Source organism: Sciurus carolinensis, chromosome 3 (genome assembly GCF_902686445.1).
Source record: "Sciurus carolinensis chromosome 3, mSciCar1.2, whole genome shotgun sequence".
Taxonomy (NCBI): domain Eukaryota; kingdom Metazoa; phylum Chordata; class Mammalia; order Rodentia; family Sciuridae; genus Sciurus; species Sciurus carolinensis.
This window is the reverse complement of record NC_062215.1, coordinates 108,535,013-108,557,818: the sequence shown is the minus strand read 5'-3', so window position 1 is coordinate 108,557,818 and position 22,806 is coordinate 108,535,013. Positions and strand designations below refer to the sequence as shown.

The 22,806-nt window shown below is 37.3% G+C and overlaps 1 protein-coding gene across 5 annotated transcripts in view; it reads left to right on the top strand.

The window, feature by feature from the left end:
• Window positions 1-22,806, top strand: part of Acvr1 (activin A receptor type 1) — a 120,676-nt gene that overhangs the window by 50,493 nt on the left and 47,377 nt on the right. The window contains exons 2-3 of one of the 5 annotated variants that reach the window (XM_047546548.1): window positions 2,318-2,483; window positions 19,239-19,312. In XM_047546548.1, coding sequence (XP_047402504.1) covers window positions 19,246-19,312 — 67 coding nt within the window. In that variant the 5' untranslated portion in view covers window positions 2,318-2,483; window positions 19,239-19,245. Of the gene's footprint in view, window positions 1-2,293; window positions 2,600-19,238; window positions 19,313-19,903; window positions 20,002-22,806 lie in introns of those variants that run through there. The other 4 variants (XM_047546546.1, XM_047546547.1, XM_047546551.1 and 1 more) reach the window with 4 other exon arrangements.

Sequence of the window (22,806 nt, the reverse complement as noted above, 5' to 3'; positions counted from 1 at the left end):
AATGGAGTATTACTCAGCCATAAAGAAAAATGAAATTATGGCATTTGCTGGTAACTGGATGGAACTGGAGACTATTATGCTAAGTGAAATTAACCATTCCTCAAAAACCAAAGGCTGAATGTTCTCTCTGATATGCAGATGCTGACACAATAGGCAGGAGTTGCATAGGAGGTAGGGAGGCAAGGGAGGTGGCATGGTGTCAGCCTTCTATGGACTAAGACCTCTGAAACTGTGAGCACTCAAATGAACTTTTCCTGCCCCAGAATTTTGCTGGTTGGGTGCTTTAATCACAGCAGCAAAAAAAGGTGACTAAAACAAATGGGAATGGGAAAGACAGAATGAATCAGACATGGCTTTCCTATGTTCATACATGAATACATGACCAGTGTAACTCCATATCATGTACAACCACAAAATTGGGAAGTTATGTTCCATGTATGTATGATATGTCAAAATACATTCTACTGTCATGTATAATAAAAAGAACAAAAAATTAAATGTTAAGTTATATTTAGTTTTCAGATTTTGTTTTTATACAATAACCCTTGAACACACTGTCTGCTAGGTACTATGAAGGAGGAATGGAACAGAAGAAAGTACGTGATCTTCACCTAGTTTTAAATTGATTTTGAGACAAACCTAGTTCATGGCAGAGAACTGCATGCCAAGTTGAGTCATATAGAATATAAATACCAGAAAATCAGCATGAGAAAGATCTGGAAAATATGTTTGGAGTAGGCTGAACAGAGGCAGGAGAACATGAACACTGTCTTGAAGGATGGGAAGGAATTCCATGCAGTGAAGATGAGGCTGGAATGTAATTTAAAAATGTAGGGTGCAGCTCCATGGTGCACATTGGCCTAGCATGCTCAAGACCCTGAACTTAATCCCGAGCACTGGGGAGAAAGTCATTCTCTGATTTTTTAAAGCAGAGATTCTGAAAGAATTTGGAAAATATACACTAGTATTTTTAAAATTTTCTTGCTTCTCTAAATCTTCCACTGACAAAGCACGTGTGACTCTAGACACAATTGACCCTAGACATGAGAGCTAGTGATGATGGCCTACTCCTTAAACAAAGCTAGTTGTTGGCAAAGAAGAAAGCAACCTTAGCCCCATGATCTTGAAAAATACCAGTATTACAAAAGTTTATTTTGAAAACTCAAGGGTTTGTGGGTGCTACTCGGCAGAAGAGTTTGTAAGGATGTCCACTGTACGAATGGAGTTTTACTCTTTAACTTTGCTAAATAATGGCTGAAAATGGCACCTTTCTGGTTGACCTCTCTACGATGAGGCCTTTTTATTGTGTGTGATTTTTAGTGTGTCTTTTACGTGTCTAGGTTTTTTTCCCAATAGATGGGGAACCTCAGTTTAAGCTGAAGCAAGGGATGTTTTGATACTATCTGCAAAACTTTTCCCTTGAATTCCAAGATGACTGGAAGGATTTTCTTTTCCACATAATTACTTAGAAATGTTGTACTTTGGGTTTGTTTTCTGCTTAGATTTATTTCCATGAAAATTTTCTTGACAAAATTTTCCTTGAAGTTAAAAAAAAGAAAAGAAAAGGAAAGAAAAAAAGGAGTAGGGTATTCAGCACTTTGTGTTTTTTAAGGATTTAAATAGGAAAGTTTGGTTCTAATAAAAATTTCCTCTGGCAAATGGTGATGTTTTTCAAGTCTTACTAAAGGAAAAGGGAGCCTGGGTGGCTTTTTGTTTTTTGTTAGTTATCTAGAGGACCTCTTCCCTTCCATTTCGTGCTCCTTCTACACACCATTGTTTTAGGAGTCTTTGAACTAGATGTCTACTACTGAGAATGTTGCTTGAAATGGACCCAAACCAGATATTTCCAAATTTCCCCCAAAATTGGTGATTTTGGTTTACTGGATGTCTCTAGGGAGGACTAGGGGGTCTGGAAAGAGAAGGGAACTTTGTTCATTCTGTCCTTTGTACTGCTCAGACTTCTTTTTTTTTTAAAGAAGTACATATAAAAATTAATACACACTGCCATTGTTTTTGTTTGATTTTTTTTTTCCTTTTCTTTTTTGTAATGGTCTTGAGCCGTGGCATAGGGGCTTTGAAGGAATTTGAGTTTGAAATTTGCCAACCTTTTACTGGGTTTGGGTAATTTACAAAAATACTTAAAAATATCAGTGTTTTCAAACTTTTCTATTCATATTTCACTTGTCAGTCAGCTTTAGTTTTATGATCCCAGTTGAAAAATTTGTCAAGTTGTGGACTTGCCTTTAACCAGCGCATTCACACAACTACAGAATTTTCTTCTGTTTCGCTACAGAATTTTCTTTCTTTTCCTCTGCAGCCCTGAGCGGTCCTGAGCATCACATTGCCACAGGGAGACTGCTGGAGAGCTCCTAAATCTAGAGGACTCCAGGAGCACCTCCCAGGGAACACAGCCAGTGAAGCTCTAAAGGAGGGCGCTCTGCTTGAAGGACTGGGGGCAGATGTGACCGGGAGCCAGCTTTAAGGTAGCTGAGTCAGCTTTTCCTCGGACCTCTCCAAGCAGCGCCGCCAGAGCTGGTTGTACGACCATTTCAACAGATCACCTCTTTTAATGCTCTTTGGCAGAGATCAGATCAACAGGGTAATTTCTTTGCCACAAATGATTATTTTGTTATTTTATGTGAATCTAATATAAGAAATTTAGGATCAACCTACTGGTTTTGGTTCTTGTATTGCCTGGATGGTAGGCTTTTGGGGTGGTAGATCTGTACAGCTATTCTTTAATTTTGGCTAAGTTTTTAAAATAACACCATCATTTCCCCTACATATAAAAATGTTTCTGCCGTTCCTTTCACTGTATAGGGCTACGATACTTTTTTCTTCTCACCGTTTTTTCCTTCTCTGTGGTAATGGGGATTGAACCCAGGGACACTCTACCACTGAGGTACATCTCCAACCGTTTTTATTTACTTTTTTAGACAGGTTCTCACTAATTTTCCCAGGCTGACCTTGAACTTGGGATTCTGCCGCAGCCTCCTGGGACACTGGGGTTATAGGTGAACTTTTTTATGTAGACTTTTTTTTTTGTGGTACTGGGGATTGAACTCAGGGCCTTGTGCTTGTGCAGCTGAGCTATCTCCCCAGCCCTATGTGGACATTTTTAATAAACAAATAAAATTGGGAGACTGGGGTTGTGGCTTAGTGGTAGAGCACTCGCCGAGCATGCGTGAGGCACTGGGTTCAATTCTCAGCATCACTTATAAATAAATGAATAAAATGAAGGTCAGTCAAGAACTAAAAATTTTTTAAGAAATCAAAATTGGTTTATTAAGTTTAAAAATTGATGAAACATGATTACACATTTTGTTTTACAACTTGCTTTCCCTCTCCATTTGATATACTGTGGACCTTTTTCCTTCTAAGCAGAATTCAGTTTCAGTCTAAGTAATGCCTGCTTACCTGGCTGTAGCATAATAATAACTAGCACTTTAGCCTGTAATTTAAAGGCCGTGGGGGAAGGGAGGCCTTTCACATCAGGCACCAAACCAGTGTTGACACTAGACTTGGAGTCATTAACCACATGAGTTTATATTTTCCACGGCAGATGATGCGCTGCTTTAGGCTGTTGCTGATGTATCAGCTATGTCAAATTTTCATTTTCTGGAGGCTGTGTTGATATGTAAGCATAGTTGTTAGTTCTGGCTACCATCCTTTGAGCATTTTGAAATACTTTCATGCCTATGTAAGCTGGTGTGAGGTTGAATTAGTTTTAAGAGGAAGTCATGAGTAACAGGGATGGCATTAAGCGACTGACTGTATTTTGTATATTTGTTTAGTTGAGGGGAAGAGGAAAAGATGATGGCTGTAGTTAATTGCTAACCCTGTGATTCTTTAATTATGAAACAAAGTTAAATTTATTTAGTTCAATTGTTTCCTAATGTGGCTAACAGTGAGAATCACCAGAGAAGCTTTCAGATATCTAATAGTGGGAATGAATATTTGTATTTTTTTATTGTGTAAGGTATTTATTTTTAGAAAAGTAATATAATCAATGTAGACAAAATTTAAAAGACACAGGGTGTGCAGTAAAAAATAAATCTCCCTTTTCCCCAAGTACCCAGTTACCCTGGGAAACCATTGTTACCATTTTCTTTCAGAGATTTCTGACTATGTATAATATGTAAGTATATAACCTATAAATTACTAATTTTTTTTACACAGATTAAGAATATATCAAGGTTTGCATCTTTTTTTTTTTGGAATAATGTTTTTTGGAAGTTCTCCCTTATTAAAGTCTCATTCGTTTTCAGCGAATGCCAGATATTCTCCTGTAAAGACATGCTGTAATTTATTTAACCAGGTCTATATTAATAGATGTATTTCCAGTATTTATTATCATGAACAGAGCTATGAGAATAACTTCTTATATATGTCATTTCAAACATGGAATCTGTAGGATCCATTTCTAGTAGAATTGCTGGGTCACAGGATACATATATTTTAATTTTGGTAGAAATTTATCACCAAGTTGCTCTTAGAGCTTATTAGTTTAAGATTTCACCAAAAATGGATGAGAATGTTGCTTCTTCATATCTTTGCCAATCACAGTATGATTGCGGAACTGATAGGGTTTTTTTTTTCATTGCCAAATTTATAGGTGAAAAATGTCAGTTTAGTATAGCTTTTATTTCCATTTTTCTTATTTTGATTGACATTGAAAATATTTTCATAAGTTTAAAAGCTGTTTGTATTTCTAGATCTGTACCTTTTATTCTATATCTTTGTCTGTTTTCCTATTGGGTTATTGTTTTAGTCAGTTTTTTTTTTTGTTTGTTTGTTTGTTTTGTTTTAACCACTCTGACCTTAAAACCTGTCAAGAACACTTTTACAGGAGGGAAAGTTTATTTGGGGCTTATGGTTTCAGAGGTCTCAGTTCATAGATGGCTGACTCCGTTGCTCTATGACTGAGGTGAGGCAGAACATCATGGCAGAAGGGCATGGTGGAGGAAGGCAGCTCAGAACATGACACCCAGGAAGCAGAGAGAGCACCAGCTCACCAGGGACAAAATATATACGTCAAAGACACACCCCCAGTCATCTACCTACTCCAGCCACAAGGCCCTACCCACTTACCAACGTTGGTTAATCCAGTTAATCCATGCAAGTGGATTACTGCATTGGTTAGATTAAGACTTTCTTAATCTAATCATTTCACCTCTAAACTTTCTTGCATCATCTCATAAATGAGCTTTGTAGGGGGTGGGTACAATATATTCAAACCATAACAGATATTGATTTTATTATCAGAATATTGACTTATGAGAATATTGATTTTTATTGTCAGTTTATAGCTCCCTTTTTTCTCCTTGTCATATGAACCATTTATATTTTTCCCCAGGTGGTCATTTATATAAAGACAAATAATTTTGATGTGCTGATTATTAAACATCTTGAATAGTTAAATTTACCAATTTATTCATTAAACATATATTTATTGATTGCCTTTTTTTGTGTTAGGAACTTATTCTAGGCACCTGGCTATATAGTAATGAAGAAAACAGACCCTAGTTCTTGCTCTATCCTATTGGAGGAGATATTCAATAAAGGATGGACAGATAAATTTATAGAAGTAAATATATAATCAGTCTTTTTGTGGTTTCAGGCTTTTGTGTCACAGTTTAAAGACCTTTTCCAGTTATAGATTTAAGAACGTCTCCTGGTTCCTGCTCATGTGATGTGGTTTTTGTTTTTCAGATTTAAATCTTTGATCCATCTGGAATGTTAGATATGATCCAACCTCATTTTTCTCTAGGTGCCCTTTTAATTAGAATAAGGCTGAGTTGCTGTAAACCAAGTGACTGAAATATGTAGTGGTTCAAAGAACACAGAAGTATATTTTTTCCTCACTTAATAGTTTTAGTCTGAGCAAAACAGGTCAGTAGGACAGTCCAAATCTATTGGTCATTCAGAGATTCAGGTTCCATCTGTCCTGTTGGTTTTCTAATCGTTATCACTCTGATTATCTGCGTGTTCTTATCTGGGACCCTTCACTGGTGACAGCAACGGAGAAAAGTTGCAGGCATCCTTACAGCTTGAGTTAGCGAGAACTTAGCCATGGGTATAATCTAGCTGCAAGAGAGGTCGGGAAGTGCTATTTCTGGTGGTCACCTAGTACCCAACAAGAATGGAAGAAAGAATTTCAGTGAAAAATTGGCAATCTCTGCCAACTCATTAGCATTCCAATACCCCCTGGTGCTCTGTCACTACTAGTTTCTCTCTTGCCCTTGGGTCTCCAGCGCTGCTGCCCTGTGACTCTCAGCACTGGCACCACCAAGTCTTACAGTTTTACTGAGTAGTTCCAACTTTTCTTTGAGAAAAGTTTCTTTCGTAGTATACTTCCTTCCTCTAAGAAGAAAGCCTGTTATTATTGAGATTATGTATAGAAAACTTTGTTGGAGAGGGTTCATACCTTTAAGAGGTTAATTTTTCTTATTTGGTATTAGTGTTGTATATTTATTTTGGGAAACACTTATCTAGGTTCTTCTTTTCTTCTCTGGACAGTGAAACTTATATAATTGAAATAGGTAAGAGGAAGGACCAACTTGTATGATGCTATTTTAAATACATGGTTTTTGATTATGACTAGGAAACCAACATTTATTTCTCTCCTCCAAAAACAAACTTGGAATTTGAAAAAACAATTTTTATTTTTTTTTAGTTTGAAAATAAGGAAGTGATAATATTTTAGAAGTTTATTGCATAAAGTGGAACATACAAATCTGGGCAAAATTGTGCACATGCTGTATATGATGCACAGTACTTATTGCTTGCTTGGTGTGTGTGTGTGTGTTATAGCATATATTCAGCTTTTGTCTTTGACTTTACTTTTAATTGAAAAAATAAACAAATTTACTCAAGCAGCAACTTAGTTAATTATTATAAAGTGAAAATTTTGTGTGACTTCTATGCAATTCATGAAATAGCATATTAGGTAGTATATACTCACAGTAATTGCTTTCTTGGTTTTCTTTATAGTTTTATCACCCAGGTGTTCGTACTTAGCACTATAGTTTAGTTTTTTATTTCTTATCAGGTTTCCCTCTCCAGTTCTCTGTTTTCCCCATTTGTCTGTTGAAGGACCCAGCCGTTTGACTTCTAGTTTATTACTGGGTGGTTTTTGATGATTAAATCCTCATGGTTCAATTCAACTTGTTTTTCTTAATTTAAGAGGGAAGTGGTATTTTAACATTAAAGTCTAGGTTCCAGGGATGCTCATTGTTACTAGATGGGTCAATATTTTGAAGCTCAAGAATGAAATATGTGTAGGAAATACTTAATGCCAATACTTCAAACAGATTAAAAGGTTTTTACTTCATCTGTTCTGTGTTACATCTATCTTTCCCTTTATTCCACATAGGGAATTCTGGTTCTCAAAATTAATAGGGAATGACCAGGCACAGTAGTGCATGCCTTTAATCCCAGTGACTCCAGAGGCTGAAGCAGAAAGATCACAATTTCAAGGCCCACCTGGATAACTTAGCATGATCCTGTCTCAGAATAAAAAATTAAAAGACACTGTGAATATACTTCAGTGACTGAATGCTTGACATGCATGTGTGTGCTTGAGGCCCCCGGTTCAACCCCAGTACTGCAAAAAAAACAAAAAAAAAAAAAAAAAGAAAGAGAAGACCACAGTTACTCATTTACTTTCACCTGCACTGTATGCATATTGTTCTTAAAGCTGTCACAATACTGAGATACTACTTATATTACCTGCAAATGGACCCGAACTGTTTCTTCCTTTTATACTATCCCAGTCTTCTTTTCTTGGGGGAAGTTTTTATAGTTGGAAATTCACCAGATGTAAACACTGATTAGCTATTAGAAGATATTTGGAGGAATAATAATTTGAACTTTGTTAGGTAAGATGCTGGGTTTCTATTTATGTTTAGAAGCAGTACTTACCTGTTAGAGAATTTGTGGGAAACATGATACGACCTTTGGGACTATGGTTAAAATACCTCAGGGGAAAAAATAGAAAGAAGACATAAAATCAAATTATTTTGAAACTGGGGTCAGCGTATTATTTTTGAAACTGGATGTTAAAAGCTGGCATTTATTACATTTTCTATTTCTATGTAACTTGAAATATCTGTAATAAAAATTCTAAAGGTTAATTTTATAAATGGTAAAAAGACAAGTATACATGGGGAAGAAGGTAAGAAGGAAAAGATCTGAGGGTGATTCCATTCTCAACTTGATGGTGGAGCCTGATGGTCTATAGTGGACCCTGAATCTAAGAAAATAAATAGCACCTTGAGTAAGAAGAAGAAGAGAAGGCTGAGGTGTGGGACCCTGAGGGAAACCAAGATTTACAGATGAGTGGCAGAAGAGGATTCCACATCCAAGGAACCTTGGACATAACAAAGCATTAAAGGCACCAGAGAGTGGGGCCTGAAGTCCTCAACTAGGGAAGAATTCAAGGGAAGACCGAAATTATTGACAACTCCATCCTCCATAAGAACCAGTGAGACCCTTTGTCATTGTCTGCATCACTGAAATAGCTGGAGGGTTGGGGATTCCTGGGCCTCATCACAGATCATCATCTCTCGGGAGTGGGGAATCTGTGTGTTGAGGAAGTTCCTCTGTGAATCTGACAGATAATGAATGAACTGAAAATAGTTACTGCCTTAGTGAGGGTTGTTGCAGTGGGTTGACTGAGCAGAACACTGTGGACTGAGGCCTGAAGGAGCTATGGGGGCAACCCGTATACATGACTTTTTATGAAGCAAATGGATAGGGGAGGACTTGGGGCTGATCCAGTTACCCCTCAGGTGTAACTGTTGAATTTTGCTGATATTTGTGATAATACAAGAGAGGTTGCTTGTAAGTGGAGAGAACAGGAATGGCTCTTGGTGCAGGATGGCAGAGTAGTCAGGCTACACATGTGCTTAGATTCCTTCACTGCCAGAGCAGTTGCTTTTAGGAAGGAGACTTTGTTGGTTCAGAGAAAGTTTAGATGTAGCCGTGTGGTGGTTTGCCCTTGTGATTGCAGGGCTGACTGGGAGCTGCAGCTTGCTGCTATTGCTCTGCCTCCAGAGGGAGGAGAGTTGGGTATATCTCTAGTCCAGAAAAGTTCAAAACTACTTAATATGTATCACGTTCTTATCAGCATACTGTCGAAAATATGAAGTTGGGTACCATCTGTACTTTGGGTCTGTTGGAGGTAATTCCACATTTCCATGATGATTTCGGAATCACGGTGTTTCAAGGCCATGCGTGTACCAGGATGGAGGTGAGAATCCTGTTCTTGTCTTCCTCTGCCTTGGTACGTGTGTGTGTCTTTGTTTTTACAAATGAGATTCACTGATTTCTACCCTATAGGCTTTCTACCTGTGTACTTGGAGACATCATCTGTTTTTTAAAAATTCTTTTCTTTCTCATTTAACACAGTGCAATTCGTTTTTCTCTTGGCATTGTTGCTGCATTTAGGTCAGCGAGTATTTTTTGTTGGTCACATCCTTTTTTCCCCACCCATTATCCCTCTAGAACCTCTTCTGCCTCATGTCCCATCTCCTCCTTGTTTTCTGTTGTGGTTACTTGGATGCTAACCCATCCAACTTCTGCACTGACCCTGGTACATGGCTCCTTTTCTTTCTCATGATCGTATTTATACTTTTGATGGATATATTTAAATGAACAGCTGTGCGTTTGTTGAGTCATACCACAATTATCTGATTCTGCTTTAGCTGCTTGACTGGCAAAAGCACACTTCAAGCTAAATTGTGATAGAATTCCATTAATCACATTCTAGGTGGGTGGGGGGGAGGGAAAGACCACTAAGAAAAGACTTTTTAAAAGATTAATTAGCAATTCCATTCTTTAGAGTAGGTTGGACTTGTTGCTATTTAATGTGTCACTTGGAGAAACTTTAGAAAGGTGTAAATAACTATAAAAGGCTTGATGATGTCAGCCCTGTGGACAAAATTCTCTGAGATAATTGATGTGCAGTTAGTTAGTAGCTGGTTCAGGTTTATTTAAATAGGTAAGGAACCTTTTTTAAAAGTGTCCTTTTCTGTAAAGACCAGGCTTCTTGACTTGAAGTCCTTGAATTCATTGGCCAAGTATTTTGTCTTAAACTTCCTGACAAGATAAAGTTTAATACAGAAAATGTTACAACTTTCATGTTGTTTTTCCTCAGATATCCTAATTGCTAACTGTAACCTCTGATTGAGTCTTTGGCTTCCCTCAGCCACATCTATTTTTCTCCTGACACTTCCTCGGGGTTCTTTCTGAAGGTTATTAATAGGCATGGAAGCATAGCTTTCCAAATAGCGTCAATAACTGTTAGAAGCCTTGGGGGGAGATAATATGTCAATTTTTGACTTGTAGGAGATGTATTTTCAAGCTCCAGAAGCTGCCTCAGAGGTCACTGGGGATGGCTCTGGGCAGATCAGCTGGTGTCTGCAAGGAGAGATCCAAGCGGCTCTTTCCAAATGGGATATTGTCCACCAGGGAGTTGTCTGGTATAACCAGAGGCTGCCAGCCGTCTTTTTGTTTGGCTGCTTCTCTTGGATGACACCCTTGAAAACTGGAATCCAAGTTACAAATGATATCTTTTAATTTATCTCAAATACCCAGTTGCTACTATATTAAATTGAGGTCATGGGCCTGCCTGCACTCCCCCTCCTAGTTATTTCCTTGCTTAAACTACACCTTGCTTTCTCACCCATCCCATAGTGCAGTGTAGACTGAGAGGTTAGAATTAATGTACTTTAATGGATATCAAGTACCCAGTAGGTACTAAGCATGGAGAGGTTGCCATGTAGTTTTTACTGTGATGCTGCTTAAATTTTGGTGTATGGAGGAGAGAGAGGGGAAACACAATGAAAATAAATAAGTGGAGGAAAAATATCACCTGATGCTGTGAAGGAGATACAGGGGGTCATATAATGTGTGGGGTGGGTAGGAAGTCTGAGCTAGGAATGGTCTTGGAGTGTGAGGGTGGAGTGAGGGTGGGAGGGAAGGCTTTGGACAGACCAGAGTATACATGGCAGTTTTCCTCACCTCCCCAGAAATGTACTGTGGTGTCTTCTACCGAGAGACAGAGAGCGGGCAGAGCTCTACCCCTCTGATTCTGATATCCCTTTCATCTATTGTCTCCACTTCACCTTGTTCACAGATTGATCTGTTAGCCTTAGCATTGGGGCAGTTGTATCACAGGGTAGGTGCTGCAACACCAGCCATCTAGTAACAGGAAGGATAAAAAGCTCTACATTATCAGCTTCAAGGGGAGACTTAAGATTAGGTACAGTTAGAAATGAGAAAGAGACGGAGATGGTCTCTCACTGAAAACTAATGGAGGTACTGAATTTTAAATCTGAAAGATTTTATAGGAGGGAATAATAGGGCCTCTGATATCCATAGGTTAAAAAATATATATATATATATATATATATATATATTGAGTTTGACCTTGTGTCCTTGGATCATTTACTCCTACTGATCCATTTTCTTTTCTATAACAATAGGATTAACATGAGTATTTTTCAGTGTTTTAGGGAGTGATTGGATGAGATAATGCATATTGATCGTAAGCACAGTGCCAGGCTCATTAGTAAATGCCACTAGTGTTATGGTGATAATGATGTAACACTGACAGACAACCAAGAGAAACTAGAATTTTTCTCTCTCTCTCTTTCTGTCTCCGCATCCCCCACTGGAAATTTAATCCAGGGGAGCTTTACCACTGAGCTACATCCCTAGCCAGCCCTTTTTATTTTTTATTTTGGGTCAGAGTCTCCCTAAGTTGCTGAGACAGGTTTTAAACTTTCCATCCTGCCTCAGCCTCTCAAGTTACTGGGATTACAGGTGTGTGCCACCACACCTGGCTTATTTCTTTACTCTTTTGCCTCTGCCATTTATATTATAGAGAATGATTTTTTTGTTTCACAGTAGACAGAATAGTACAGACTGTGCGAAGCAATAAAAGGAAAAAAAAATAACTGTTATGGAATAGGAGTAAGAAAGCCCTTATAAGTGGCAAGCCAGCAAAGTTTAAAGACTACACATGATGTTGTAAAATCATTCAAAACAGAGATAAGTGCTCATATGATCCTTGTTCAAGATTCTTTTTAACTCAGAGATTGTCAAAAGGGGAACCAAGAAGAGGATCAAGAAAGTCCCTATTTAATAATTAGGTGTTTTCTAAATTATGTATTGAACTAATGGACAAACTAAGTGAGTTTGGGCTACCCGGCCAGACAAATGAACATTTTGTAGAAATTTTGGACAGCTTTATACTTATTTTCTGTATTATGGACCGTAAATTGTATGTTACTGTTAAGTCTAGATTTTAGAAATAGCCTTTATTGCCATGTGGTAGCTTATCAAGTAGATTGCCTAACATAAGTTCTAGAAGTTGAATATAGAAATTCAGTATATCATAGTCTTTAATTATTCTATGACCAATATCAAAATGATTCTTTTTGTATGTACCAGTATACCCATGGCTTTATTCAGTTTTAAAATTGTGATAAGCAAAAAGAAGTACCAAACTTGGTCTTTGGCCCACACATTAGAAATTGAACTGAATGCTGGATCCTTGACTGGATATCAGTCTGACCTATAAATGGAGTTTGAAAAGCACCCTGGGATTTGTAAAGTGGTTCTGCTCTGCCCTGTGATTGTCTGTTTTTAGTAGAGTATCATGAGAATGCTCTGTCTCCCAAAAGGGTAGATCTGAGACACTATAAGAAATACTGATTCAAAGAGGGTGCCTTAACTGGGCAGGAGGGCCCTAGCCATTTTCCAAAAAGCTATTTTCCTTGTGACTGAAGTATTAAGATTAGTTACCAGGGATGGAGAGTCTTATTCAAGAACAGAAGGAAGAGTTGTATACACCACAGGCAAAATTTCATACTCAGAACCTTTCAGATAATATTTTGCTATCCTAGTAGCCTATTACTCTTCATTTAGGGACTTTGGCACTTGAACCTAAATGAGGTAAGCAGTGAGCCCTTCAGATTACAAGTTTATATCCTACTTAAAAAAATGTAGTTGTATATATAAAATATCATTCCTACATTTAAAAACACATCAACGCATTTTTCCATGACTGATAGATTTCCTTGATGTTAGATTTTTTTTTTTTTTGTTGTTGTTGTTTTGCGGTGCTGGGGATTGAACCCAGGGCCTTGTACTTACAAGTGAAGTACTCTGCCAACTGAGCTATCTCCCCAGCCAAATGTCCTTGACGTTAGAATGGTTAATGAGATTTCTAAAACTGAGGAGAGTAGCACTCTTGTCAAGTATGGGGGCAAGTGCTTGGTCTAATATATATGGTACCATTTGGCAAAGTGGTATAGTAGAAGATCTGAGCATCTAAGCTGTAAGGCAGTGGTTCTCAAAGTGTGGTCCAAGAGTCCCTGGTGTCTCTGAGACTTTCTTGAGTGTTCTGCAAGATCCTTCTTGCAATTCCATTTGCGAGGCTGAATTTTCTCTGTATACTTTAACCAGTCCTACATGTTGTAACAGGTTGAATGTAGAATCATATTGAGAATCCAAGTATCTTCTTAACCAAACATAAAGATTTGCAAAATGTAAAGCAGTGCCACTTTTCTCCTACATATTTTTTGTTTAACATACAATTCTTTTCAAATTTATAAAAAATGGGGTAGTATGTTTATTGTTATCTTAATATAAACAAAATATTTTTTAAATTCTCAGGTTTAATTTCTTATGTTATAAATTGTAGGTGAACACAATACCTTTATTTAATTAATTAATTAATTAATTATTTTTAATGTGGTGCTGAGGATAGAACCCAGTGCCTCACACATGCTAGGCAAGTGTTCTACCACTGAGCCCCAGTCCCAGCCCTCAATTTCTAAAGTTTAATTAAATGAATAGATATAGTGTGTACTGTCAAGTTCCTCAGTAATCTTCAATAGTATAAAGAGATCATAAGGCCAAAAAGTTTGGAAACTACTGGAGTGAGGCATCCCTGAATTATTGAATTATTCCTATTTCCATTTCCACTGATCTCTCTTTCTTACCAACAGCAGAGGAGTTGAAAGTTTACTTTAAAGGCAGTATATATATATATATATATATATATATATATATATATATATATGATTATAAGTTTAAAATTATAAGATTATTTAGGTTGATACTTTAGCATATTGATGTTTCTTTTTCTTTTCTTTTTTGGGGGGGAGGGATATACCGGGGATTGAACTCAGGAACACTCGACCACTGAGCCACATCCCCAGACTTATTTTGTATTTTATTTAGAGACAGGGTCTCACTGAGTTCTTTAGCACCTCGCTTTTGCTGAGGCTGGCTTTGAACTTATGATCTCCTGCCTCAGCCCCCAAGCTACTAGGATTACAGGTGTGTGTCACTGATGTTTCTTATAATTAAAGCATGATCAGGAATTTTCAGAATATTCTCTTTTCTGCTTTCTTTTTTCCTTTCCTTTTTGGGGTCCTCTTTTCAGCAACTCAATTAATGGGCAGCAGAGGCACTCCAGACCTTGAACGGTGCAGCCAGTAAGTGATGTTGGCTTTTTACCCCAGTAATTTTTGGCATAGTTTAAGATTAGCTTTGGGGACTGAATTTATCATTCTTTTTCTGTCTCCTTATTTATAAGCTTAAATTAATTTTGCTTTCATAATGATAATCTGTAAATAGACATTTTGGGGCATTGGCTTTTGTTGTCTTTGTGGCATGGAAAATATGGAAATGTCATTGTTTTTGAATTTTTTTTTTAAATACTGAAAGGATTTTTGACTTTGAAGTTAAGTGTTGACATTAATTCTTACCCAAATTAAAAGTGTACACATGAAAGTCTATGGAGATGATACATTTTTATTTTGTTTTATTGGTACATTGTAATTATATGTAAACTGGAATTCATTATGTCATATTCATACATGCATATAACATAACTAGATATGATACATTTTTTAATCTTGTCATTCCTTTGCAGGTATACATGGAGGGAGAGCTATTAATTTTTTAATAAGTTGAGCTTATTAATTTAGAAAGCACTATACTTAGAGAAGTATTAAATGAGCACCTACATGGCTCTGGCATTGATGAACAAGATAGACAATAGATTTTGCTACTGTGGATTTCAGTGTAATAAGGGAGACATGTTCAGAAGCACATAAAGATCTGAATGCATAATTATTAATAATGATGATTTCTATGAAGGAAAATTAATAGAGTAGTATATGAAAGTGAGAAGAGGGTTTTTGAGGGTTTAGGCACACTTCTAGAAGGAAGGGGCATTTACATTGAGACTTGAATGATGCGTAGTCAGATTGGGCCTAGAAAGAGGACCCAGTGACAGCACACATACAGAGGTCTAGAGATGGCAGGAAGCAGGTTGATTGGCATGCCTGGAAGTAAGGGGCCTAGGGAACCAAGGAAGAGATGGTGGTAAGAACCAGTGGGGGTAGGTAGCAACCCCTTTCCAGTCTTCTTGGGCTGTCTCCAGCTTCTTAGAGCAGCTCTTCTAGGTTTCTGGTTCCTGACCATTCTGGTGTTTTCCAGTTTTAAGTTAAGCCTTAAAGTCCTCAGGACATACCACACTCATCCTGGCCATGGGGCTTCTATAGAAATTGAGGAATTGTACTTTTTCCTTACGTGTTATTCTGTGTGTACCTGCCCATGTCTGTATCACATCCCCCGCGATATACACACAGACAGACACACACACCTAGCAGGTGCCTTTTTCCTGGTACCTTCACCCTGGACTATTCAAGTACTACCTCCTCAGGGAAGTTCCCCCATGCTCCAGAAAAATCTCAACTTGTTTTCTGGGCAATATGGTTTCATACTTCAGTTTTTAAGTTATGCAATATTTTTGATGATTATTTGATTACCAGTATATCTATGTTGTAAGTTCCACAATAGCAGAAACCATATTTGTGTGTGTAATATATAGTACATAGTATATAGTTTCTAATTATGCCACATAGTAGGCTCTCAATAGTATTTGAATGCATGAATGAATTAATGAAAGAAGGACTGGGAATTCAGAGATAAGACTGAGATAAAACATAAGTTTAGTTTAGTGGTTTCAAATGGCTTTTGATGACATATTAGATCAGTTTAATTTTCTTAATGTACCCTAAAAATATGTTGATTTGTGTTTTATATAAAATGCAACTGTATATTGTAAAATATACATGTGGGTTTGACCTTGGGTCCTTGGATCAGTTACTTCCTCTCATCCATTTTCTTATTTGTAGAATAGAATTAATATGAGTATTTTTCATGGTGTTTTAGGGAGCAATTGAACAAGATAATGCATATTGATCCTAAGCACAGTGCCAGGCTTATTAGTAAGTATCACTAATGTTTTGGTGATAATGATGTAACACTGACAGATGACTAAGAGAAATCAGAATTCCTTTTAATTTCTTTTTCTTTCTTTTTATATTTTGGTACTGGGGATTTAACAAAGCAGCACTTTACCACTGAGCTATATCCCCAGCCCTCAGGTTTTCATCCCTATAACAAAATACCTGAGATAGCTAACTTAGCAAGAGGAAAGGTTTGTTTTGGCTATGGTAGAGGTTCCAGTTCATGATGGGGTAGACCTATTGCTTTAGGCATCTAATGAAGGTATGGATGGCAATGGTGGGCATATCATGGTGGAGCAAACTGCTCACCTCATGGTCAGGTTAAAAAAAATAAAATAGGAAGAAGAAAGGGTCAGGATCCCACAGTCCTCTTCAAGGACATGCTCCCAGTGACCTAACAACCCTCTACTAGGCCCTATCTTTTAAAGATTCCTCCATCTCCCAGTAGCACCACCCTGGGGACCAAGACTTTAACACATGGGCCTTTGGGGGACATTCAAGATCTAAATCATAGTAATATATAATATAGAAATTTTAAAAACTAAATATGAAATAGTTAAGGTAATAGTGATGGCATCATATTAGTACTGAAAAGCTCAAGACATTCAAGTAATATTTATGATATATGTCACTGGATGTGAATCCAGTTTTCAAATATTTTTTTAAATTTTGAATTTGGGGAGACTACTTCATACCAGATTAACCTGAATATTCTTACTTTTTTTGAAGAAGAAGAACTATTAGGAATAAGTGAGGTTGGGGCATGGTTTTCTTACTCTTTGGGTGCTGACATTAGTAACATAACAAACTCTAGTTTGTTTTAGGACACCTGCCATTTCATTATAACTAGCCAGTGTAACTATAAATCCACTTAAATGGACCCTAAGGTCTGGTGCTCAGCTGTACTCTGTAAGCAGATCATGCCCACCCTTTCATCACGTAACTGTGCTCTTCCTGAAAGCTACCTCACGTTCTGCTGTCACAGGGAACTGAGAGACTCCCAATAAAGGCTTGAGTCATTTACTACTTTTTAAAATTCACAGTTTTATGAAAAAGAGAGTTTAGTATTTTTATTCTGTGACTCAAGGAGTTTTCTCACATGGCCGGCTGTTGGATGCATGTGTCCAAGTTGAGGGACGGTTGCTGGGGACTGCCACAGACTTGATGCAAGTCGTTCTAGACCCGTGCTGGGGAGCTGAAGTCTCTTAAGTGGAGAGGGCTTTTACCAAGTGTTAGTCTATTTTATCTCCCCACAATGCATACCTTAGGCCAGGTAATTTGGGAATAAGAGAAATTTACTTTCATGGTTCTGGAGGCAGGGGAGTCCAAGAACACAGCTCCAGCATCTGCTCAGCTCTAGTGAGGACCCTCTTCCTGCCTTGTACCATGGCAGAATATATCACACCGTGAGGCCACTGGCTAGGGTTGATTTTCCTTCTTCTTACAAGACTCTGGTGCCAGCATGGGACCCCACCCTCTTGAGGTCATCTAATCCTAAAAGCCCCACCTCCAAATACTACTAATATATGACTTTGGGGATCAAGTTTGCAATACAGAAACTTTTGGGGGACAGATTCAAACTATACCACCTTTTGAGCTAGATCATGAGTGACATGAGCAGCTTGGGACGGTTCAAGCAGAGGGCAACAAACAGCATACTGCTCTTCAGAGGCACAGAGAGTGTCGGAGGAGTTAGCCTGTGGTTGTGAGGGGTCAAGATGAGGAATTTGTAGTCTCAAAAAGACTTGCTAGAGAGAAGATCTATAGGAACATGAATTATTATAACAACTACAGTTGAAGAGGGCCACTCCAGTTTCAAATGCTTTTAAAGATAAAAGGAAGGTGCATTAAAATTCCCAGTATCTCTCCTTGTTATTACAGAAGTAATAGATTGAAATATAATTGTGGAAAAAGGGAAATATTAAATGAGAGGTGGAAAGACATGATGGAGTGTGGTAAGGAAACAATCAGACCACCAACCGAATTTTTTTTTTTTAAGAAGGAGGATCACAAGAAGTCTACTCCGAACAGTTTAACAGAATTTGCCCTTTGGTTTGAAGCTGTAACAGTAAGGTAGCACGTTAGCCTATTCATGAAGAACTGTACCAGTTTTCTTTGTTACCCTATCTAGAAAATTGCACCTAGCCAGATTCCCATCAGATTCCTGATATTTGTAGAACTTTCTCAAGTGGGAAAGTTCTTAATTCAGAAAATTGAGCTTCTGTCAATGTAGTTTTGGGACAACATCAACTATCCTGTTTTCTCAATGGTAATTTCATATATTATAGATGTACATGATTTCATATTTCAGGAGTATTCCTGTCTTAATTGCATCTGTCCTTCAAGGTTAATATAGAAATGCATTTCTTTGCCATAGATGAGGTGTTTTCTGTTTGCATGTTTGGTGGTTTTCTTTGGAATGCCGATTCCACCACCTCCTCACCTTTTAAAGGAATGTAAGGTGCAAACAGAAATTCAGCTTGAGTTATTCAGTCTCTTAATCTTTAACATTGTGCTAGAATAGTCTATTCATTCTTCTTAGGGTTTTTAATATTGTGTCAATGTGGTGTTCAGTAGTAGGGTAAGATCAAATTCAAAACTGGAATCTTTGGGAATGCCTCATTTTCAGCCTTTACACCACTGTTTCCTGAGTTCCTTACTGAGTTTTTCATAAGAGGGTAGGCTCAGAGAAAGTGAGGTGATTCTGATTAACTCCTCAAATGATTTCCTAAGATCAATGAAAAGGGCATCCATTTAAATGTACTAAACATAAGAGAACATATGTTAGGGGGATTTGTAAGAAGAGCCTTCAATGGCAGAGGAAGATAATATGCTTAATTTAATTTGTTATTCTGCAGTTAAGATTTTGTTTTACTTACTTCTCTTCTCTTCTCTCCACAGTTGTACGATGGTAGATGGAGTGATGATTCTTCCTGTGCTAATGATGATTGCCTTTCCTTCCCCAAGTGTGGAAGGTAAGGGACACACAGCTATTTGGATTAGGATAAATATACTGTGTATCATTTGGCTTGCTGTAAACTAGGCAGTTCTTAACCCTATTAGCCTCAACACACCCTTTTTATAATAAATATTTGGTAATGCCTTTGTACTATTTTGAATTGCAATTCTGATCCCTATTATATTGTAATTTTAAAGTATTTAAAAATATAAAAATTTGGCATAATGCACCATCTAAAATAAATATTAAGAAATAAAGAAATTTCTGTAATTAACAATACAGTAGTATATATAAACAAATTCCATATGTTCTATCATAGTCAGCATGAGTATGTAGAAGACATAAAGAAGTAGAATAGCTCCCTGTCCCCCAATGGTTCCATTTTCAACAGTTTTAATTGCCTGTGGTCAGCCATTGTGTAACCATATTAAATGAAAATTCCAGAAATAATTCATAAGTTCTAAATAATTTTTATTCTGGTGTAATATGATTTTTCTATTAGTTGTTAAGAACTCTTAATATGCTAATATAAATTAAACTTTATCATAGGATATGTGTATGGAAAAAACATAGTATATTTAGGGTTTGGTGCTCTCCATGGTTTCAGGCTTCCATTGAACATTTTGGAACATGTCTCCCCAGGACAAGGGGGGCTACTCTAGCATGTGCTATGTATGTAATCATCTTCAGCATCCTCAGAAGCAGGTTGGTACTGTTGTGTTGTATTATTGTCACAAGTGGCCTAACCTTCAATGATTGTATTTTCTGAATAAAAACAAAAATTGGGAACTGCTGACCTTCTGTTATAGTTTAAATCTGGAATCTAGAAGGAGCCCTCATGTGTTATTAAAGGCCTAGTTCCCCTCTTGGCACTATTGGGAAGTGATGGAAACTAAGAGGTGGGGCCTATGGGAAGTCTTCTGGTATTCGGGGTGTGCCCCCAAAGAGGTTTGTGGGACCTCATCCCTTTCACTTTTTGTCTATTGCACTTGACCTTGAGGTGACAGGTTTCCTCTGCCATGTGTTCACACCATGATACACTGTGTTGCCACTGGATAAAATAGTGAGACCAAAACTGTCATGGACTGAAACTTTCCAAACCGTGAGCCAAAGTAAACCTTTTCTCTTATTAAGTTGATTATCTTGAGTACTTGTAACAGTAGTGGAAAGCTGATAACATACCCCCAGGTTATATAGTAGTATATATATATTTTTGGGAAATTTACACATAAAGACAGTATAAGATATATATAGTATATAGTTAGGTATTAGGCTCAATTAATTATATGAAGGTTTTTCATGTAAATGAATGTGTAGTGGGACAGTCAAAATTTGTGGGGGCATTGGCTATGTCTTAGTCTGTATGGGCTGCTGTAACAAAAATGTTACAAAAAGGGTTGCTCATGAACAATAGATGTTTATTTTGCAGTTCCAGAGACTGAAAATTTCAACTGCAGGATGCTAGAAGTTCCAGTGTCTGGTGAGGGCCCATTTCTCTTGCAAACATATCAGGTTAAACTTTAATACCAGTCAGGTATTTTAAGGACTTTGGCATCTCTGGCAATTTCCAAAAAGTTGCTTAGAGGCAGTACTAGTCCTTTTTAAAACCAAAGAGTAGATAACCAAGAGAGAAAAAAATAAAAGTTATTCATAATTCTCTGCTTTTTATGTGATTCCTTTTAGAATGTTGGCATATAACTTTGTAGATACACAAAACATAAACTTGCCTTCCTGTGCATCAAGCTGTGCCTACTCTGTTTTACAAGGGTTCCTCCTTAGAGATTGATGCTTACAATGTGAATTCAGCCTCCTTATGATAGGTGGGACAGTAAGGCCAAGTGAGGGACATTACCTAGTTATAAGTTCTTTGGGGTGTAATAGTCTACTTTATATAATTGATAGTTGTTAGGAAGTAGGTAATTAGACAAGTTAGTGTAGCCAGTACAGTGGGAACCTCTGTGCTTCAATATTCTGGAATCTATTTTGTTATTTTTAAGCATATACTATTTGATCTATTCCTACCTCCTTTCCATATTCATTGACATACATTGTGCATCTCCATTGTCCAATGTGATGGCCTGTGGTCAGTGTAGCATTTGAAATGTGGCAGTGGAATTAAGACATGCTCTAAGTGTGAGGTACAAACTGGATTTTTTTTTTTTAAGACAATGAAGATGTAAATTTCACTTGTTTCTTTTTTTACCACTTTGAGAAAATTTAGAATTATGTAAGATTGCTAACATTTTATTTCTCTTGGACAGTGCAATCATATCCCGCTTTAGATATCTAGAGTGTTGACTCTGCTCTAAGCAAAGTTGTTAAAGACATAATATGACAGTTGTGTCAATTAGTGCCAAGGATGTTTGAGGAAAGTTGCCTTCTGTGGCAGTGTGGAAGGGATTATTAAGAGGAAAGGGCTTCCATGAAAGCTGGCAAGATTTGTTGAGTTAGCAGTGGTTTTCATCTGGGGGTGATTGTCCCCCTGATGAAATTGTCTCCCAGGAAATACTTAGCAATTTCTAAACACATTTAGTTCAAGTGAGTTTCCAGGATTCTTTCTCTTCTTTTAAATTACTTAACAATATGATTATTATTGTTATTTTTAAATCCATATACTCTCAGGACTGAATTCTCTCCAATTGTCTTATCTTTCCATAGGTGCCTTAACCAGTTCTGTATGGTATTAATTAGTACCTGGGGTTCACATTGGTATCATAGACTTAAATGTGATGTAGGCAAGATAGAAAAGGAGTGAAAGAGAAATAGAAGTGGAAATGTAGTATAAAGAGAGAAGGAGGAGTGGAGAAAAAAACAGGAAAAAGAGAGGAGAAAATGGAATTTATGTTAGTTGTCAACAGCATTGCTGTTGGTTGCTTTATTCCTGATTCCAGCTCTTAAGCTTCCCAGAGTCCAGCAAGTGACATTTTAATGCCACAGTGAAAACATGTAATGAAACTAGTTTGTCTGGGCTGATACAGAAATAAATGGCCACTAAGGTTTTGCCATTAAATCTACCACCACCACTAGGATGTTAACAAATATGGACAAGAGTATGGAAAAGAATGCCTCATCCTTTAGCTGAAATACTGTCTTTTTAAAAAGCAGAACATCCAGTGGGTGCTCTGACCTAGAGTGCTCCAGTCATAATGGCCCTTGCCTGGGTGCTATCCTCTCTTCCTGGCTCAGCTCCATGTTAACTGTCAGTAGCATAGTCTATGAAAGGCATTCTTGTTTTTTCGTGTTTACCAGCATTTTTTTGTAACACAGATTAACCCTATTTGTAATATGCTTTAATATACTCAACATTACTTGTAAAGCAGATGTTAAGTATAAAATACTTACTCCAAAGAGTTAAACACCAGGGTAGACAATGAAGACATTTGTAATAGCATTATAGCTTCTATGGTGCTGAACTTTATAGATTACCAAGTTTAAAAAAAAAAAAAAACAGACCCCTATTTACTATTTACAGAGTAGGGGAACCATCTTATTAATTGTGCACCAATGATA